The sequence below is a fragment of the Etheostoma cragini genome, chromosome 8 (genome assembly GCF_013103735.1).
Source record: "Etheostoma cragini isolate CJK2018 chromosome 8, CSU_Ecrag_1.0, whole genome shotgun sequence".
NCBI lineage: Eukaryota > Metazoa > Chordata > Actinopteri > Perciformes > Percidae > Etheostoma > Etheostoma cragini.
In genome coordinates, this window is record NC_048414.1 from 5,101,708 (window position 1) to 5,121,420 (window position 19,713).

At 40.2% G+C, this 19,713-nt stretch overlaps 1 protein-coding gene across 2 annotated transcripts; it reads left to right on the forward strand.

Moving 5' to 3' along the window:
* Positions 1-2,151: 2,151 nt before the first annotated feature.
* On the forward strand, positions 2,152-17,889 carry ticrr (TopBP1-interacting, checkpoint, and replication regulator). 2 transcript variants are annotated; one of them, XM_034879412.1, is made up of 22 exons: positions 2,152-3,344; positions 4,058-4,295; positions 4,584-4,819; positions 5,555-5,789; positions 6,196-6,334; positions 6,439-6,566; positions 6,790-6,993; positions 7,109-7,251; positions 7,623-7,723; positions 8,000-8,093; positions 8,491-8,573; positions 8,732-8,962; positions 9,111-9,198; positions 9,482-9,551; positions 9,904-10,035; positions 10,282-10,372; positions 10,510-10,568; positions 11,434-11,711; positions 12,843-14,631; positions 14,893-14,997; positions 16,295-16,423; positions 17,306-17,889. In XM_034879412.1, the coding sequence occupies exons 1-22, from the start codon at positions 2,667-2,669 to the stop codon at positions 17,413-17,415; spliced, it is 5,361 nt and encodes a 1,786-aa protein (XP_034735303.1). In that variant the 5' UTR covers positions 2,152-2,666; the 3' UTR covers positions 17,416-17,889. The 2 variants fall into 2 exon arrangements, with proteins under 2 accessions (XP_034735303.1, XP_034735302.1); XM_034879411.1 differs by having other exon boundaries at positions 2,153-3,344; positions 12,843-14,997.
* Positions 17,890-19,713: the final 1,824 nt, after the last annotated feature.

Sequence of the window (19,713 nt, forward strand, 5' to 3'; positions counted from 1 at the left end):
AACATTGTTGTTGAGCGCGTGTGTAATGTCAGCTGTGTGTTGAACAGTACAAAGAGTGTTAAAAGACTGGGTCCCGCTGTATTACTCAGGCTGCACTACAGCGTCTATTCACAGGCGCGATCCCACTACTGAGCGGCACGGGGGCTTTGGCCTGCTCCGTCTCCGGCCTGGGCCGGTGCACCCCTCCTTAGACGACCTGGTGGTCCCGGGCTCCCCCAGGAGCACCATATCGATACCGAACTTAGTGCGGACACCCGATCGGCATAGTCCGCTGCAGCTCAGAGCTCCTGAGCTCAAACGATCCGCCAGCCTCAGCCTCCCAGTAACTTGGATTACAGGCGCGCGCCACCGCACCCGGCGTTGAAACTCTGCATTCATAGGGCTTTTGGTTTTTACAAACGTGACGTCATCATACCGTACGCTCCAGCGGCATCTAGCGACGAAAACAAGACACTGCAGCTGCAGTGTTGAAGGCTGATCAGCATACATGTAAAACTCCCTCACTGACAAAACCTTTCAATAAAGATGAAGGGGCCCTTTTTATCTTTATAAAGCGTACAAGTTATATAAGTCTTCTTTTCTGTTGTCTTGCGTTATTTATCATGTCAGCAGGTTGCATAAATCAGTAACTTATATTCAAAATCTGTGATTAAAATGTAAATGTAAATCAAAGAGCAACTCTGCAGGCAGCATTTAAAGGTCCCATGACATGGTGCTCTTTGGATGCTTTTATATACAGCCACTAGAGCCAGTCCCTCAATGAGTTTTCCTCAGGGCATGCCTTTTCTGAGTCTGTATCTTTTGAGGATGTTACATAAAACTGATAAAGGGACGTTTTCAAGCCATGGGACCTTTAAAACACAGGATTTGACTCTACTACTACTACTACTACTACTACTACTCCAAAAGGAAATTTCTCTTATGTGTCTTCATACCTGGTCAATAAAGCTGATTCTGATTCTGATTCTGATTCTGATACTATCACTGCCAAAGTAAATAACAACTCTTTATTGCAGGGAGCAGACAATACTGCAGACAACAACTCAATCTGAATCATATATCACAATACAACATTCAACCATAAAAACTGAGCAGCTGAAAAGTGGATCACAATGTAGACATAGTATTTTCTTTATTTGATTAATAAAAGAGAGAAGGGTTCTAGTTTGGGAATACTTTTCCTTCCAACATTTCTCTGACAGAGGAGCAATGTCACATTTAAATAGGTGTGATGGGGTTGTTGATATTCTTTTAAGGTGATACAGCTCACATCTTTATGATTATTTAACCCTCCTATAATCTGTAGGGGAAAAAATGACATCCAAAATGTTACAGGTCAAATTGAACCCCACTGTGTACACTCACAAACATGCAAATACTCAGTTTTAATTTGTAGCCTAACCTTTTACTATGGCTCTTCAGAGAATTCAGAAAAATACATATAAGATAAGTGGACATAATTAGGCTACACTATGTTTAACAACTATTTGATAAATGACCAAATAGAATGAATCATACTTTTTCATAATTGCATTTTAGGCCTGTGTTTGTGACATGACAGTATCGACATGAAAGGGGAGAGAGAGGGAGAATGACATGCAGCAAAGGGCTGCAGGTCAGAACCGAACCTGCGGCCTCTGCTTGGAGGACTGAGGCTCCGTACATGGTCTACCAGGTGAGCTTCCCAGGTAACCCTATAATTTGTATCCTAAACTTTAGGAACCTTTAGTCCTTATCTGTCAAATAGATAATATATATATATATATATATAATATAATATTTGGCCCTGACATGTAGCTATAATGGATTATAGTAGCTAGGCTGTTGGGTTAAATAACGTTAACTATGCAGAGCAGTTAGTTAACTTTCACACTGAACTGTTGATAACTCAGAGACATGCCGAGGTAATTCTTGGATTTTTCAAGTTACCCTTTGCATCAAAGGGTGTATTGGTGGGTTCTATTGACGGTTGCATCTTAACATACAGTGCTTTACCAAAAATGAGCTTTTAAAAATTAAATGCAAGTGGTGCCTGTTTGTGTAGCTAGAAGTAGGCTACAATCTATCCAGGTTTGATTGACTTTGCATTTGCCCAATATAAAATTAACATGAGACTTGTGGCGAATCGCCGGATAGCGTACGCCTTCTTTCGGACCAATTAGGTTGTTGTTATTATAGAATGTAACCAATCACAGCGAAGGAGTAGGCTCCTGTTCAACGGGCGCGAACGGTTAAGGACAGGACAGATGGCCAAGAGAAAATGGCGAATATGGATGAGTTTAGGTACGGTAATAACGTTATATAGGTAGACATTTTAAGCAGTTTTGATACCTAACGTGATAAAGCTCGGACGTGTTTCATTTCTGCCGTGGGTGCAAGTTATTTCGGAGTTAGAATGGAAAGCGCTAAACCTAGGATAAGCTAATTTGTAATTATGTTAAATTCAGTAATGGTAGTTATGCTAATGTTAGCTGACGTTAGCTAGAAACATGAACTGTCCTTAGTTGGAAGAGCGTAAATGGCGTCCTTGAGCCTACACAATATGAAATGACAACGGACCTGAAAACATTTGAGCAACGCTGACCTCCTTTTTTCATGGATTTGCGTTGAGTTAGCTAAGGGTTCTGGAGCCACTCACTGTCTTTGGGGACACTGCAGTTGACGTTATGGCTTTACACAACTTGGTTTTTGTAATCGATGTGGATTATGGTGATCATGATTCAGGAGATCAACTGGATACTAGAAATCATCACGTGAAGCGAGGAATATTACAAACCCTGCTGCATTTCGGCTACAAATATGGATTTGACAAATTGCGCTGGGGTTATAAATTCTTTCAATCCAAGACTGGCCGCAATGCAAACTTCTTATCAAGGGGGTCAGACTTCAAGGAGCTTCGCCACAAAACTTTTGAGGACTTTGAAATAGAGTTTGAAACCAAGTTTGACCTAAAGGATAAACAACATTGCCCTTCTCAGCAGAAGCAGCTATCCAATCACTCTGTCTCGGTTCAAAATGCACTTAAAGAAACCCTGCTGGACTTCCAGTGGGACAGACCAGACATCACCTCTCCCACTAAACAGTCATTGAGGCCGCGGAGGTCGACCCGAGCTGAAAAGCCCAGTGTTTCACAGGAGGATGATGTGTCAAACAACGGGAAGAATGTGGTGTTTATTGTCTCGGAGTGTCCACGTTCCAGATCACAACTTGTGGACTATCTTTCCTTGGGAAACAGTGATCTGCCTACAGATGTGACGGAACACATCATACCCAGGGCCCTTCACGACATGCTGACGCAGCGACAAGTTGTGCTGCACTGGATTGACAGTAGATCACATGTCCAGGTGAGTACAGCACAGAATACCGAGTACAAAAACAACTGGAAAGTTTCGACAAAATCACAATATTTATGAACCGGTAAGTTCATAACAAATTATATGGATGTAAATAAGTGGTGGGCTCAGAACAAAATCATTAATATTGCAAATGGTAGTTAAGCAGAAAATGGTCACTCACTTTGTTAGGTAGCTAATGCAGTCGTAGAAGTTCGTATCATTTCAACTGTAAAATAGCCTTTAGGACCAGGAACGGGAACATGTAGGCTACTGTGGATCACACTTTTGATGGATGACAATTTTAGTACATGCTTTGGCCTTTTCGGTTATCAGATCTTACTTAATTGAGCACTTGGGAGCGTTTTTAAATGACGTGTTGGGCAGCATCCTCTTCACCATATCATAATATTTTCTTTTACAGATAGAAAAAAAAATCAGACATAACTGCAATATCTTATACAGGCAACCCAAATCCAAAGAACTAACAAACTAGAAAAACGTAAAATAACAACAACAAAAACACAAAATTACAAATGCATAGCTTAGGAAAATGCCCATTATCATCAACAACACCAAATGTGGCAATACATTAGTAAATATTTAAAGACTAAACTAACCTCCTACTCTGTTTAATCCGTCGCAGAATGGCTATAAACTTAGAACGCTACCTACCAATGTGTTTTCACTAACATAAGTAACTTTGACGTTTGGTCTTCTTACAGGTCATGAAGTGTGAGGATCACCTCAGCTTCGACAAGCTGTCAGAGGTTCTAGCTCAGCTGGGTGGCAGAGTGATCCCTGTGGTTGCACTGCTGAATATCTGCTTCACTCAAAAGCCAGACTCAGGCTTCAGGAGAAAGAGTTTTGCATTCAAGTCTAGCATTGGATACCTGCTGTCTTCTGAAAGGCTCCACAACCTGGCTTTTCCTGTCATTAGCGGTGTTCTGCGGTGGGAGCAAGGTTGGTAACTTGGAAGTAAATCCTTATCATCATCGGCTATGATTCAAACATGGCTAAAATAGTGCCGCAGTTACAACTATTCATGTGATCTGTAGTTTAAATAGAGATACAAATTAGGACTGGATCAAAAGATTTGTTAGATGGGTAGGAATCTGATCAAAGCACCACCGCAGAAATGATATGAGATGCATAAATGTAAGAGAAGGGAAATTAAGCACATTTAACATGAAGTTGAGAATGAACTGCCTTTATTCATGTGTGTTGTGGTGGTGTTCTTCACCCACACAGGTGACATGACACAGAGCTGTAGCATCAAGGTTGAGCCAGTGTCTCGGAGACAGAGGCTTCTCCCAGAGTTGGTGGAAGTGTGTCTGAGGGGTGTGCTGCAGGACTGGGATGACTCTTCACTAACACAGACCCCCACAGAGTCATGGGTGCTACACTGTTCCAGCAGCAGTAACCAGGGAGCTGCTGCTGCCTTCCAGCATCTCCTGATGGAGCTGTCTGCTCATTCTCTGCACATGGTGAGACATTCAAACACAACAGTGCTGTTTTTCACAAGGTGCTCATGTGCAAATTGCATTTCATTTACACAGTACAGCTGACCCAATAAGGGTTACTGCTACATCATACGTATCTGCTTTGCAAATCAATAGTAATGTGTTTACCTTTTGGGTAAATTTGGTCTCATGATGGCAATCTCTATTTTTGCATACATTTAACAGAATAAACATTGTCAACATCTCAACAGCAATCAGGTTTTCATGTCAGTCCCTGAGAGTCTAGGAGCAAAGTTGAGTGAGAAACACATTGCAGAAAATTTAAAGAGATACATTTCCAGTTAGGCATTAGACAGAGCACTCTATTTCAAAAAAGTCAAGTTAAAGGACAGATGGTTAACCAAAAAAATGATTTTAACACATAATGCTGCCATAGCTCTTAATGAACTGGATGTCTGATTTTTACATTTATTAATTTAATAATTTTTATTGTATGTCTAGTTGTGGATTTTTCCTGTTAACACTTTAACAATGTATAGAGATCTGGGGGTTGTACAGGATAAGTCACATGCCAATTGCACAGTCAAATAGAGAGTCACTTGGAAGTGTCAAAAACTAGCCATCTTTAGAGAGAGATATACACACACACACACGCACACGCGCATGCATGTATGTATATACATACACACATACTCACCAAAATTGTGCATTTACTGATTCACTCCTCCTTATTTTTCCCTTTTGTGCTTGTTCTCCCAGCTTTCTGAGGTGAATGACAGCGGCCTGGTGTGCTCGGCTGTCCTTTCCCCCTTGTCACACACTACAGCTCTACTCACTATTCTCCAGTCTGGAGTCACTCTGCATGATCAGTTCCTAACTACTGAAATAATTGCCCCTGCCACAGAAGAAAGCTCAGCTGAATTGCCAGATGTTGTGAGCAGTGTTCTGGGAGTAGTGTATGACATCATGGAGGATGATGGTGACACTGTTAAAGGTGATGATGGAATGGTAATATCAAGGGTTCAAAACATTGAACGTGTGTATCTTGGGAAACATTTCTGCCTGAATTTATCAATTAACACACACGCTACCAAAGATAAAAGTATGTTACCAAAAAGTTGGTGTTGACTTTTAGCTGTTAAAAGTACATAGTTCAGTTACAGTTAATGTACTTGATCAATATGGTAATATTTTCTAATTTCCCTTTTTTAACATATAATGGTAGATGCCTTACTTGCTTTTTTACCGTTCCTAATTTATGTATATGTGTCCTTCAAATGGCACATATTAGAGACTGCAAAACTTTAAAATCTGTTTGGGGGTGGTAGTGTAGTTTTATTGTCACTGCATGTTATGTTGTATTATTTCTAGCTGTTTATTGCTGTGTTTTTTTTAATCAGACCAACGAAAAGATCACCAGGTTCCTGAGTGGGCTCAGCGTGAAGTCAGCCATTGCCTGCTTACAGGAGGCATGTTGGAGAGTTGGTTCCCTCAGTCGGACCAGTCAGGAGTGAGTTCCCATTTAATGGAGTCAATGAGGTAAGATTGATATTTTAAGGTAGAATTAAAACGAAACCTAAAACAAGCTAATTTTTGGCACAGAAAGTGACACATGGTCCTGATGTTTTAACTTCTTTGAACAGGTTGCTGCATGCTGTGCCAGAGCAGAGAGAAGAGGAGGAGTCGTCTGTCCTACAGCAGGAGCTGATCAGTGGTCTGGCTGAATTGTATCAAACATCCCGGGGTGCGAATGCCAAAAGGGGAAAGAAACGTGAGAAAGCCTCATCTTAATTGCTATGCATATTCCATGGTTTATATGAAGGTTGTGAATTTTAAAGTATAGAAGTTACATTTAGATATTGGGAACAACCAATTTTCCTTTTAAAAATAAGTTAAGTGTAAAATTGTGAGGAAATGGAAGAAAAATGTTCAGTTTTCCAGTATTGGCTTATCAACAAAATATTTCTCTATTAATTATCATCTTTGATCTACAGGTGGCGCCCAGCGTACGCCTGTGAAACAGAAGATGAAGACCATGAGCCGCTCTCTGCAGATGCTGAACGTGGCGCGGCTGAATGTCAAAGCCCAAAAGAACCAGGCAGAGGCTGAGCAGTTGGTGGTCGAGGGCAGGGGCCCAGACAGACAGGGGAAGAGACGTTCAAATGACAGGAACAAATCTGGAGGCGCTAACACCATTAGTGAGGGTCATTCATTATTTCAAAAATATATGATTAGTATATTAATAAAGCTTATTATCAAACTACCTTTTGGTAAAATAATAACTTAAGTATTGTATCTTCTTCCTTTGCCCAGATTTCACTAGTGAGGAAGAGCTGCTGTCTTATCTGAAGTGCAGTTATGAGAAGACTATGGCAGAGAGAGAGTCCCTCCTCACTGGTGTCCAGCAGCTCCTGTTTGCTGTGAAAACCTTCCACATGACCGAATCAGACCTGCAGGTGAGACACGTGGCAGCTTCAATGTACTGTGTAGGTTCTGACCTGACCCACTTTCATCTTTACAGCAGACTGGTTACTATTATTTGTTGGTATATTAATTGATCAATTGTTGTGCTGCACAATTGTGGATAATCATACACTGTGATTTAATTTGTCAAAATGTTTTGTTAGTACATTTTAAAACATTGCCAGATTAAAAGTTTTTTTTTAATTTACATTCCAACTGTAGGGAAAAGAAAATTACATTTTTGATGTAAGATGCCAAAACCTTTCTCATCGGGTTAATGAAAGCATTCAGGGCATCACAAAATACATCAAAGTGAACAGTTGGACAGAGATTTATTTGCATATCTAAAATGTTGTCTTTGCAGGTAAACACCTCCCTGTTTGTCCAACAACACCTCCTCAAGACAGGCAAATCAATCAGACAGCTCTATGGCATGGCTGCTGAAGTTGATAGCAAAGTCAGAGAGTGAGTGCTTTCGACCTTCTTGTGTTGTTGTTGTTGTTTTTTTTGGGTCAGTTAAATGTGTAAAACTTATCTTATTGACCAGCCACTTAAACACCTGGTTGTAGATACACTTGCTCTCTCCCAGGTGCAAAATGTGTTTTTGCCTGTTTGTGGGTGGTCTTCACTGATAAACCTTGTGCCCATCCTCCTTGATAAATAAAGGTTTAATAAAGCCATTCTTTTTTTAAGTCAAATTTATTATATTTATGCATCAGTAACACAGATTGTCTCCTCTAGGTGCAAGCTTCAGGCGTTGCTGAGGCTGGAGTTGTGCAGACTTTTCTCTGTGGAGCAGTCTGACTTACTGGATGTGGATCAGATGGCAGAGGAGGTGATATGCTCACTATTGTCACTGGTAGAGTTAAAGCTCCTTTCTTTATGAAAGGGCCTGTGTCTGTCCGAGGTTTCTTCCTAAAAGAGAGTTTTTCCTCGCCACTGTCGCACTATTCCTTGCTCTGGAGGAAACTACTAGACTTGTTGGGTCCTTGTAAATTACTCAGTTTGGGTCTAGACCTACTCTATCTGTAAATTGTCTCAATAACTCTTGATATGAATTGATACTATAAATAAAATTGAATTGATTTAAAATAGAACATTTATCAATGGTCTGAAACCATTTTGACCAGCAGAGTTTATTTTTTTAAGTGTTTTTAAGTGTTTATGTATGTCATTAATTTCAAATTAGAGAAAACGTAAAAAAGAAAATTCTTATCTCTCCTTATTCTCAGGTGGCTGAAATGCTCAGAATTATCTCTTTAACAAAAGACCCAGTTTGCCTAGCAAGGTTTCTTGGAGATGAAGTCCTCCCAGGGTAAGTGAATTTACAGATTTACGGAATTTACGCTTATTCCGCTAACATTCTTTTGTTTCTTGATTTCCATAAATATTTAGTTTAAAATAAAAAAGAGCCAAATCTTCTCATCTGAAGTTTTTATATACTAAGTCAATAGTCTTTCTGTGTCATGGCAGGTTCCTGACCACAATCCCCAGAGTGCTGGCAGACATCTACCATAGTCTGGGCACCCAGCTCCCTGAGGCTTTGGTCACAGCTCTGCCTGCTGACTTTTTCAGTGACGAGTCAGTTGCCAAAGACAGCATTTCTCCTTCAGCCTCCTCCCCTACCCTCTCCACACACAGCCTGGTTTCAGATGGCAGAGATCGCCTGCAGGACCTGCGAAATCGCACAGCCAGCAATAGGAGGTGAGGGAGGCTGTATTAATGGAATTAAACCATTAAAGAAGACACTTGATTGAAGATGACAATGTTGCTCTTTGAATGTCACTGGATTGGAATCGTTGTTGTTTCTTGTAACAATTTAAATGATTCAAGAATTTTTATTTTTTTTTAGGAGTGGGATGCTTACTCGTCATCGCAGTATGACTGAATCATCACAAAGTCTTCGTCAAATAGAAATCCCCAAAAAGACTACAAGAGCTGTAAGATGACCATAGATTATTACTTTTTTATTGGATTTTTATGAAACAATGATCAACTAGTATTTTCATAATAACACTAATTGTTGGGTTTTAACCAACTAAGCATCATCCAAAGGCATATAATAAAAGTTTAACATATTGTCTAACCTTTGAAACGCTTACTGTTTTGTTCTGTGTGAAGACCTCATCCAACTAAGAGAGCCAAGCTGACATTTGAACATATAATGTTTTTTTCAGATGTCTAATCCAGGTTACTTTACCGGCTTTATTGTGTTTTATTTAGTCCAAATCAAAGGCTTTGGAGAAACCTGTTGCAGAACCACCACCTAAACCTCAGAAACAAGAAAAACAAGGTAAGTTTCATTTTACAACACTTTAAACACATCCTGCGCTACTTGCTTACTCAGCCCTAAATCTTATCTTTTGAATATAAAACTGAACCTCTGTAACAGCTTGAATTAATCTGATTTAAATTAGTTCAAGCATCCTCAGAAATCTCAAACCACATCTACAGAATAATCTTTGAAACTGCTGTCTATTAGTTTTCTCATTATGTTGTAAAAAATTAATTTAAGCTTAATTAAGAGTCTTTTTTTCCCTACAAAGAAGCAAGCTAAAAACATCCTTTTTTCGGGGGGGGGGGGTTGACCAACACCATGTTGAAATGAGAGTCCTAAATACAGACCCTGTTGTCATTGTCCACAGAGGTGACAAAGGTGAGAAGAAATCTGTTCAACCAAGAGATTGTATCCCCCTCAAAGAGAGCAAAACTGCCGAGAAGCCAGTCTGTGTCGGCTGTGGAAGGCCTGAAACGCAAGCGATCTGATGAATCTGAAGGTTAACAAATTCATTATTGCAAACAGTTGTAAATGAAATAATATTGACCTGCGTCTGCATGAGAGGAGACCCTTTTACTTTTCTGTTTGTTGCTATTCAATCTTGATATTCAGATGTTTAATTATGGTAAGAAAGAAGTGTATTTTTTTTATAGTGATAGGAGATTGGCCCACAGTTTGTTCATTTCAATTAACTGGATGTATTTTTGAGAGCAAAATTATCTCAAAATATTTTTTTGCTTTTCAGAGAGGCACAAACTTTTAACAAAGAAAGTGTGTGAAACACCCCACCACAAGCAAGTGTCAAGTCGCCTCCTATACAGGCAGAAAAGTGGAAGGTACAGTTGCTTTGTCTTTGCCTTGAGATTTACCGGGTAATTATATGCATTGTTCAACCGAAAAAGGATCTTCAGGTGCTTACTATTGTGAACTAAAAATGTTTACTGATTTTATTTTTTACTATTCTTTTTTTCAGGAGATCTGTCCCAACTGAGGAGTGCATTGTGGAAGAATCGCCAGTAAAACCTTCAGAAGGTATTTAACTCATGCCACCATGTGTTGCTTTTCCACACAAAATATATATTTACATTTTTGAATGACAGAATTAAAGTCAGTATTTGTCTTTGGTTTAAGTATTCTACAGAAGTGTTTTTATTTTTTAAAATCAAGGAAAGAATCAGAGATCATTATTTTTCTGGGGTGACTGGCTTGCTCTTCCACCACACCCAATTTCATTTTCAATTTAACACTGTTCTTTAAATATTTATCAATAACTTTTCAATTCAACATGAACCGTTCTTCACATCAGCATGCATTGGATCCAAAGTACAGCACTTTAAAAAAGAAATATGCTAAGCTGATTTGCTTGTTAGGCCTGTTGTTTCCTCACAACCAAGGTATCATTTAAAAGGCTGTTGTCCGGCACAGTCCTCACTCCACGTAAAATGCTACATTACATCACTTCCAGCTAACTTCACAAAGAAGCATCACGGATCTGTTTAAACCGAATATTCTCTGGTCCAGCTCAACTACAATATGCAAAAATACTGAATAACGAGCTTTTCCTGGCCTGGCTGGGGTTTTCGTTGGCCTGCAGCCAGCCTGTACAATTATAGGTAAAACATGAGATAAATACAGCAGGAGTCCTGGGATTTTATGTAATTAAATGAGTTATATTTTAATTTGACCTTGATAAAAACAAGTTGGTTATTAGTTTTTAATAACTTTACGTACAGCAATGTAAAATGAAATATAGTTACTGTTAAAACATTTTGTATGCCTTTCAGTCCTCCTTTAGTTTAACACTGGTATATTGTAGTTAGGATTAATTTTAGTAATTATGTTGTTTCATTGGCACACTACCCATAACTTAGTCTTTTGTGCTTTGGTTTTGTACCAGATCTAAGAAGGAGCCCAAGGATAAAGAAGTTTGCTCGAAGACACTCAAACGTCTTCTACTCGAGTTCTCAGCCTCGCTCCCGCAACCTGGACAGGGCTCTCTCTGCATCCCAGCTTCCTCTCAGCGATGGCAAAATCAGTGGGGTTAACATAAAAACAGTTCGATCTCCCATGCGTCTCCTTTTCGGGGCTGCTAAATCCCCCAGTCGGCTCTCTGACCTGTCTTGTGCAACCAGGGCCACCAGGTCACGGCTGTCCACAGACTCTTGTGTCTTTGAGGTAAGTTCTTTCTTTAATAATGAGGTTTACCAAAACACATCACATGCATTAGTAGCACATACATTAATTTACTTTTAAGTTTAGCAAATTTGATACATTTTAGGCACTTACCGTATTGCCTCTGAAGTATTGAGTATAGAAAAATACCTTGTCATTCAATACCCACTTTCAACAACTTAGTTGTAAATCTCATCAGCGTCAGTGAGCCAATAAGCATTCAGCATGCTTCTACCCAGATCTAACAATGTTGGTTATTGGCTGTCTAACGTCACACATCGTAGAGACACGCAGGAAAAACATACAAAAAAGAAATAAATAAAAAGATTTGGGTCGTATTGTGCAATGTTGTAATTTCTTTCTGTTAAAATTATATTGCAAAATGGAAATTGAATAAAGTATCACTTTGATACCGGTATCAAAGTCACGGTATTTGTGTCGGTACCAGTATCAAAATGCTTTGAACGATACAAAGCCAAATTACTTTACACATCGTTTTCCTGCGTGTTCAATAATATATTTGAAGATATCCATTTAACTACAGTATTTATGCATTCATTAAGCCATTTTCCCATCCTCCCCTCCTCAATATATTGAACTTTTACTAGCAAGTGATTTTTCAGAAGAAGTACTTCTAAAATCTGCAATAAGTGTTAATGGGGTATATGGGTAAATTCTGAAATTGTGTGACTGCTTCACTCTTAAATCTGACTTTAAAGCATCTGTAATCAATATTTTTATAATTACAATGTACCAAATGACAATGTGAATGGTATTGCTTTTGGTGATGGACCTACAGATACTTATCACCTGAATCTGCAGCTTTTCTGAACTTTATGTGGCTTTGTAGAGAGTTTCTTATTATTGTTGAGCTGACCGTCCCTCAACTTTAATAATTTGATTCACCTTTACCGCTCTTATAGAGTCATTTTTAGTTGCAGCTGTTTATAAAACATTTAATATTGACCTTGCATTCACTAAGTGGCCACAAACACGACTCAGGTAAATAACAATGTTGCTCTGTAAAAGTTCACTATATCTATGTCAATTATCAACTTGTTTCCGCTGCCCCCAAATGGCCAAAAGAAGTTGTTGCAGGTTTAATAATTTGTTTTGTTTGTGTGTTTGTATTAGAGTCCAAATAAAACTCCAACAAAGTCACCTGGCAAATGTGGGAGGGCCATGCATGGGATCACGTCACCCAGGACACCAAAGAGCAATCGAACCCCAGAGTCCCCCAGAAACCCACCTCCATCCAGGATGTGTGTTTTCTCTGTTACAGAGAGCCCTGTAGCAGGCAGCTCTTGTGAACATGGCATGGGTCTGAGAGGCAGTCCTTTCAGATCTCCAGCCAGACAGACTCCTTTGGTAGAGACACCTACTAAAGAGAGCCCTGTGAGGAGTCCCCTGAAGGGTATTCTCAGGACTCCGGTCAAGGCCTTGGTTGAATGCAACATCTCTTCAGGATTACATCTTCTCAATAGTCCAATTTCCAAGACTCCCAAGAAAAGTGTCACATGGTCTCCATCACCTCGAAAATGTAGAACGGCAGAGGGCAGTGTTACTTTCAAGGTGCCAGAGTCGCCTCGTACTGCATCACGTACTTCGCCGAGACTAAAAAGACCCATTGAGTTGAGTAGTCCTGTCAAAATCACAAACCCTATAATAGACATTTTAATGACCTCAGAAAATACTGCTAATAGTGTTATTTTTTCGCAGGAAAAAAACGAGATAAAAACACCTGAAAAATGTGACACTGTTAGTCTACTGGAAATGCATCCTCCACAATCCACACCACCTAAACCCAACACTAGAACTCAATCCAAAACCCCTATTCTTACTGACAAAATGATGACTCGCTCTGGACAGACTCCAGGGAAGAATTCAAATATTGCATCCCCATGTAAGCCAGTATTTACCACAGTAGGAGGTACTACTTATTCAGAGGGACCAAACACCTCAGTAAAGTCTCCAGCGAAGTCCCTGACCAAATCGAGGTCTAGTCAAGGGGCTGGAACCACCAGACGTACATTAAGGTCTCACTCTAGTGAGAATGTTCCCTCCCAACTAAAGACTGAAGCTGCTGAGGAATGTAATCTTGTGGAAAAAAACATGCAGTTAGAATCAAAAGACAAGGTACAAGCTAGACCTTCCCGATCCTCTGAAACTGACTCTAGTTCCAACACAGATTCACTGCTGTTGGACTCGTCATGCTTTAACTCTGTATCCACAGACGACGATAGTATGGACATTGTAGATGCTGCAGTTGTAAAGACCCAGCTTAGTGGAGGTATCAAAATGAACATTAGTTTTTCACGGAAGCCCTCAATGTCCACTGAAGATTTTTTGTTGAACACAGTGTCACCCAAATCACGGGAGCCACCCCAAGGCACACCTAGCCGGAGCTACGGCTTCCGGCAGACACCTGACCGCCAACAGAGAGAAGCTGCTGCTCGTTTGGGCTATGGAAATGAATCCCCTCGATTTTCAACTCCTGGAGGCCCAGCAAGACTTAGTCGGCAGAAAAGCATGCATGCTCCGAACCCTCTGACTTACCACGTAGAAATGGAAATGCTAACATCAGGACTTCCCAAGCTCAAGATCAGACGTACAGATTCCATGAATGTGGGTGATTTGGCATCAGAAGGAGGTTCTCGATCAGCAGCTCGGAGCCCTGTAGTTGTTGGGAAACCTTCTCAGCTGGACAGCCCCTTGGGGTTGTTCTCTAAGCACAGAGATCCAGGGTGTGTTTCACCATCTGTCTGTACTCATGTCACCCCTGCCAAGAGCACCCCTGGAAAAGGTGGAAGTGTCCAAACTTACATCTGCCAGTCTTACACCCCTACTCGCCATAATGCAGGAACTATGTCTCCAGTGGCAACTGCAGACATCATTCCCCTGACTCCTTCACCTCAGAGTGTTGGTAAGGTGACCCCAGATAATTTCAACAGCTGGCCTCGGAGGAAGAGAGCTCAGACTGGAGTGGTTGGAGGCAAAGATCGTGGTCTGAAGGGGGAGCCTTTTTTGGTGGAGTTGCTGGAGGAAGCTGAGCTTGGAGTTAGCAAATTGCAGGATGTTGAGGACACCGATGAGTCCTCAGACAACAGAACTGCATTATTAGCTTTTACTTCCAAACAGTCACCCCCAATTGGAACAGATGCATCTCCTCCGTCCCCAATGGAAGGCTTGTTCTGGATGGAGAAGCTGGTGGAGGAGGCTAACTGTGCTGATCATCAGAGAGAAGAAGAAGACATCATCTGGGCTGCTGGAAATGGAGATGTTAAGTCAAGTAAGCTATGGTTCACAAATTTACAGCTACAGGCGTTTTTTTCTTTGGTTTGAATCAGTTGGTGTGTTAGTAGACTTGGAGCAATTTGCCCTCGGTCGGTTTGGTTTGGTTTAATTTCACACCTGGAAAGATCCATGCGTACCAAATTACGTTATAACAAATCAGTTAAGAACGTCCGGCCCTCTTATTGGCCGGATATATCTGGGGGCGGTAGCAAGAAAGTAAATACAGGAAAAAGGTCCTGTGTTCTGGTCAAACCATCTCATTTCAATAAAAGTATCAGACATTGTTTCTCAAAAGAAGTTACTACGTCAGCTCTGGTCACCAAGACTCTACCGGGGTCTCTCCAATTTTAGCGGCTGCTTGTTTAACTACGGGGATGCGCGGGACGGACGGCAAGCTTGACCGCAGTATATTTCTGGGATAGAAACACTGCACGCTGCTACAGTTTGCTGCTCTGCTGCATCACAGATTGCTAAACACACCTGACTACAGGAGACATTAGCTCAGACTGCCGGAGTTTGTATAGTGGTACGGTTTGAGCACGTATCATTTTCTCACTACAAACTAACTGCTCCAGAGTTTGATTGACAGCATACCAAGATCGCCTCTTCAAGCAGGTCTCGGTACACTTGTTTGGTCCGCTTTCTGTGGGCACCAGAGTTTGATTACCGTGTTCTCACCTGCCCAAACAAACTGTTTTCGTAAAACTCTAGTTCCATTCAACCGAACTAAAGGCTGTCGGTGTGATGTCTCTCTCATGGGTGGGCCAAATTCTCTGGGCGGGCAAAGCAGAGAAAGGGGAGGTAAGCTTGCTCCAAATTGGCCCATCTGAGCTTTCATTTTCTCAAAGGAAGAGCAGGATACCCAGGACTCTGTTTACATATCACTACCCACTGGAGGACCATAGGCAGGCTGGGGGAACGCATATTAATGTTAAAAAAAACTCATAAAGTGTACCATGGGACGTTTTTTAAAATAGCTTCTATACTCTGACCAAAAATTTAGTGTGCAATGATATATGTGACAAGTGCATGTTTTTTAGTTTTGCTTGATAAAATACTAAAATATAATCTTATGATAAATCTGTTTGTATTGACCTATCTATTATTTTTAGACTCATTTTTAGCGCTAGAATTGAGCAAGCATTTAAAAAAAAAAATGGTTATGGTATTTGTCCAACTATTGAGATATTAAATGTTATGAACAATATTGAACTTTTTGTTGTTGAAATGATTGCATTAACTTACAGAATAAAACAGATTTTATCGCTGATTTCTTTTCTACATTTTGACAGTTGAGACTCCTCCCAGCTCAAAGATGAGGAAGCCGGTGACAGCGACTGGGATTTTGGCCCTCACTCACTCTCCGTTGCTGTTCAAGGGCAAATCAGGCTCTGCTAGTAAAAGAACGCCAAATTGTATAGGTAAGATGTACAGTGCTTGTGTTTTACAGTTATCTGTTTTTTGCCATTTAATTATGATTGGTTATGTTGGTAGGTAGACTGGGTAAACCCCGCCCACTCTCCTGGAGATTTGCACCTCGGTCTGGAAACCTGCACCTTTTAATTCTCCTGCTTCAGTTTTGCGGGAACCAATTACAAACTGGCTTATTTACCTGGCGCGCTATTGGCAGGTTTAATACGATGACGATAGAGAAACGACCAAGCAGCTTCCCCGACCAATGCTCAGTCTCAAATCCATTGAGCTTGCTGGGTCTGGTGATAGCCAGACTAGACGGTATACAAACGATAATAGGTCCACTTTGCTGGGTAGTGAGAAGCAGATGTAGTCCTTGACCAGTCATTCAAAGTATTTCATCACTACAGATTTGAGGGCCACTCGGCGGTAGACAATCAGGCTGGCTAGTATTGTTTCCTTGGGCACGGGAATGCTGGTTTACTACTTGAAGCTCGGGGGTATGACAGACTGAGTCAATGGCCGGTTAAATATCATTGTGGATACCGGCGCTAGTTGTTCATCACCTGTACATCAATGGTAGAACACAGTTGAGAGCCCAGACCTGATAACGTCAGGTCTTCCTGATTTCATGCTTTAAAAAGCCCTCCTGACTTAGTGTGCAGGGAAATGCAAAGTCGGCATAGAAATTGTTAAGCTCACTCGCTATAGGCACATCAGCATTTTAGTAGTAGTAGTCTTGGCCATGTAGTGTATTTTATACTTCTCCAGGTGAGCCAGTAGGTCAGCACGCTAGCATTCTTTCACTGCCCTGAAAATAAACAAGCATATGTAGTGATTACCGTTGATGCTAGTTAACTAAAAATCCTCATTATTAACCCAAACTTTAGATGACGCTGCATCAGGGAGGAGGATAGAAGTTGATGGAGTGGACATCTCGCCGCAGCCAATCAGACCCTCATCAGAGAGGACCTACAGCAGAAAGAGGCTCCTTCACTGATTCAAGGAAATCATCTGGCAACAAAGCAAAAAGATTGTCCATTCTGTGTTTTACTGTGAAGTTGTAGGCCATTCTTAGCCAAATTTTGGTGTGCTTTTGATGGCAGATCTGAAAGAAGTCTTTCAAGCATCACTTGAAAGACTTTGAATGAATGTCCCTTTCAGTCTCGTCCACCAACACTTTTGACCCTGACAGTTTGTGTTCTTCAACATATGCCGTGTTTTCTGCATGGGTCGCTCTGAAGCTAAAACATTAGAAAAATGGTGATATTATGTCATTGTTTTTCTAAATTGTAATAAGCAATTTTCAATCAAGTTAAAAGTCTAAATGTGTTGATATAAATACTATTCATGTATTAGTTTTTTGTTATGAACTTTCTTTTATGTGAAGTGGAAGGACCTAATTATTGATTCATATTGCAAATATCTTATGTATGTAAGTCTTGTGTAAATAAAAGTCAGTTTTCTTAATTAAGGATTGAAATTTCATTTTAATCCAATATTCTCCCCTGTCTTGTCAGGATTCATTTTTTTTATATATATATTTGAACAGGAAAAGACAAATAACCCTGTGCCGTAATGCAAACTTAAACGTTTCGCTGCACATGCTTCCTTGTTTTTGAGTGTGACTTTTACGATTAATTTTGGCAAGCAAATCAAGTGAAACCTGATACCAATGCCCTGTGGTCACTGACCTGCTCAAAGGTCAGTTCTCTACAACTAAAACTCTTTGGTTGCTTTCAATAGGACATACATCAATTGGATTTTTATTTTTTTCATCAGAACAGCTAGTTGTTTGCGGTGAAATTCTTTAAATGTCATTGGCCATTGCTCACGAGATTAGCTTGGCATCAAGCACTAGCTACTGTGAAGTCTGTTAAGGTGACCCAGTTCTTTGGTCTGTAAAATATATGTAATCATGGCTGAATTCTATTTAGCTGGCTTTAGGGTCTTGGTATTGTGCATGCTGGCTCACGGTTAATGTTTAAGCTTACTCTAGAATACAACAGAACCATTGTGTGTGTTTATAGCACCTTGTATACTATATTAATTATAGACATCTGCTGTGTAAAGTCCTGTCGAATCATAAATATATGAGCCATTGAGGTTTTTTTGACACTGATGAAACTGAGTGCAATAGCTTTTTACGAATAGAACAAAATGAATTACATGCAGCAGAAGTATTCACTCTCTTCAAGTCCATGTCCTTTTAGGACCAGAGGCAAGGCTTTAAAAATCTGGATATATCCCTAATGGAGAACAAAGTACAACAATGTTTCAAATGTTTCAATGTTTTCAAAGATTCTTTTTTTTCTTCTTCTTTTTTTATTTTACTGCAAAGAATGAATTGAAGAAAACCTTTTGTTGCCCTGAGGGGAATTTGTTTTGCCCTCAAGGGAGCCACATTAAACATTAAGCACGTACAACATTAAATAACCATAAACAAAAAAGACAATCAAAACCACACCAACGAAGATTTAGACAATGCAGAAAACCAAGCAAATAACGACAACAACACAACAGCAGCACTGGTGGTGACATGCAATCATCAGTCCAACAGCTAAGATGATTTAATAAACAATTTAATAAGTAAGCAAAAGTGCCCAATATCAAATATCTATGGGCCTGTGTGTGATGTATTCAGTAACTGAATGCTCGTAAAACTTGTTTAAAAAAAAAAGTACTGTAGAACTGACAGATATTGTGATATATCCCATAAATAAAAGTTCAAAATAACGCCAGGCTAAATGAGATATGATACACCTGAACTAAATTAATTTTCTCAATGCATGCTCAGATTGAACCCAGATTGGGCGTGGGTTCCTCTACAAGTGTAAAAAAAAATAAAATGAGTGTCTTGAGGAAATGCAGTACTACAAACACATAAGTGCAATAAGCATGGGACGTAGCAAAATGAGTATTTCAGTACTTTGATACTTTTACCCCACTCTTACTGTACATGCAAAACTTCTCAAGCTCTGTGATGTTGGGGCCATTAGTCACTAAACTGTAGCGTTCAAATCCTGCCAAAAATGATGCTTATGTTTTCATATTATGATGTGTACTCTGACTTGACTTCTTCCCACTGCATTCAAATTGTTGTTTTGTACTTTAGTGTACTTCCAGAAGACTTCCAAGACCTTTTCCCTAGCCTGAAGCTACTAACCACAGGCCTCCTTATGGCCTCCCTCACTAGTGTTAAGGTGGACCTTACTGTATTCTGAATGATATTCAGTATGTCAGCTTCCAGGTATATTTGACCCTTTTCATTTGTCACACCCTGATTGCACATGGGTGA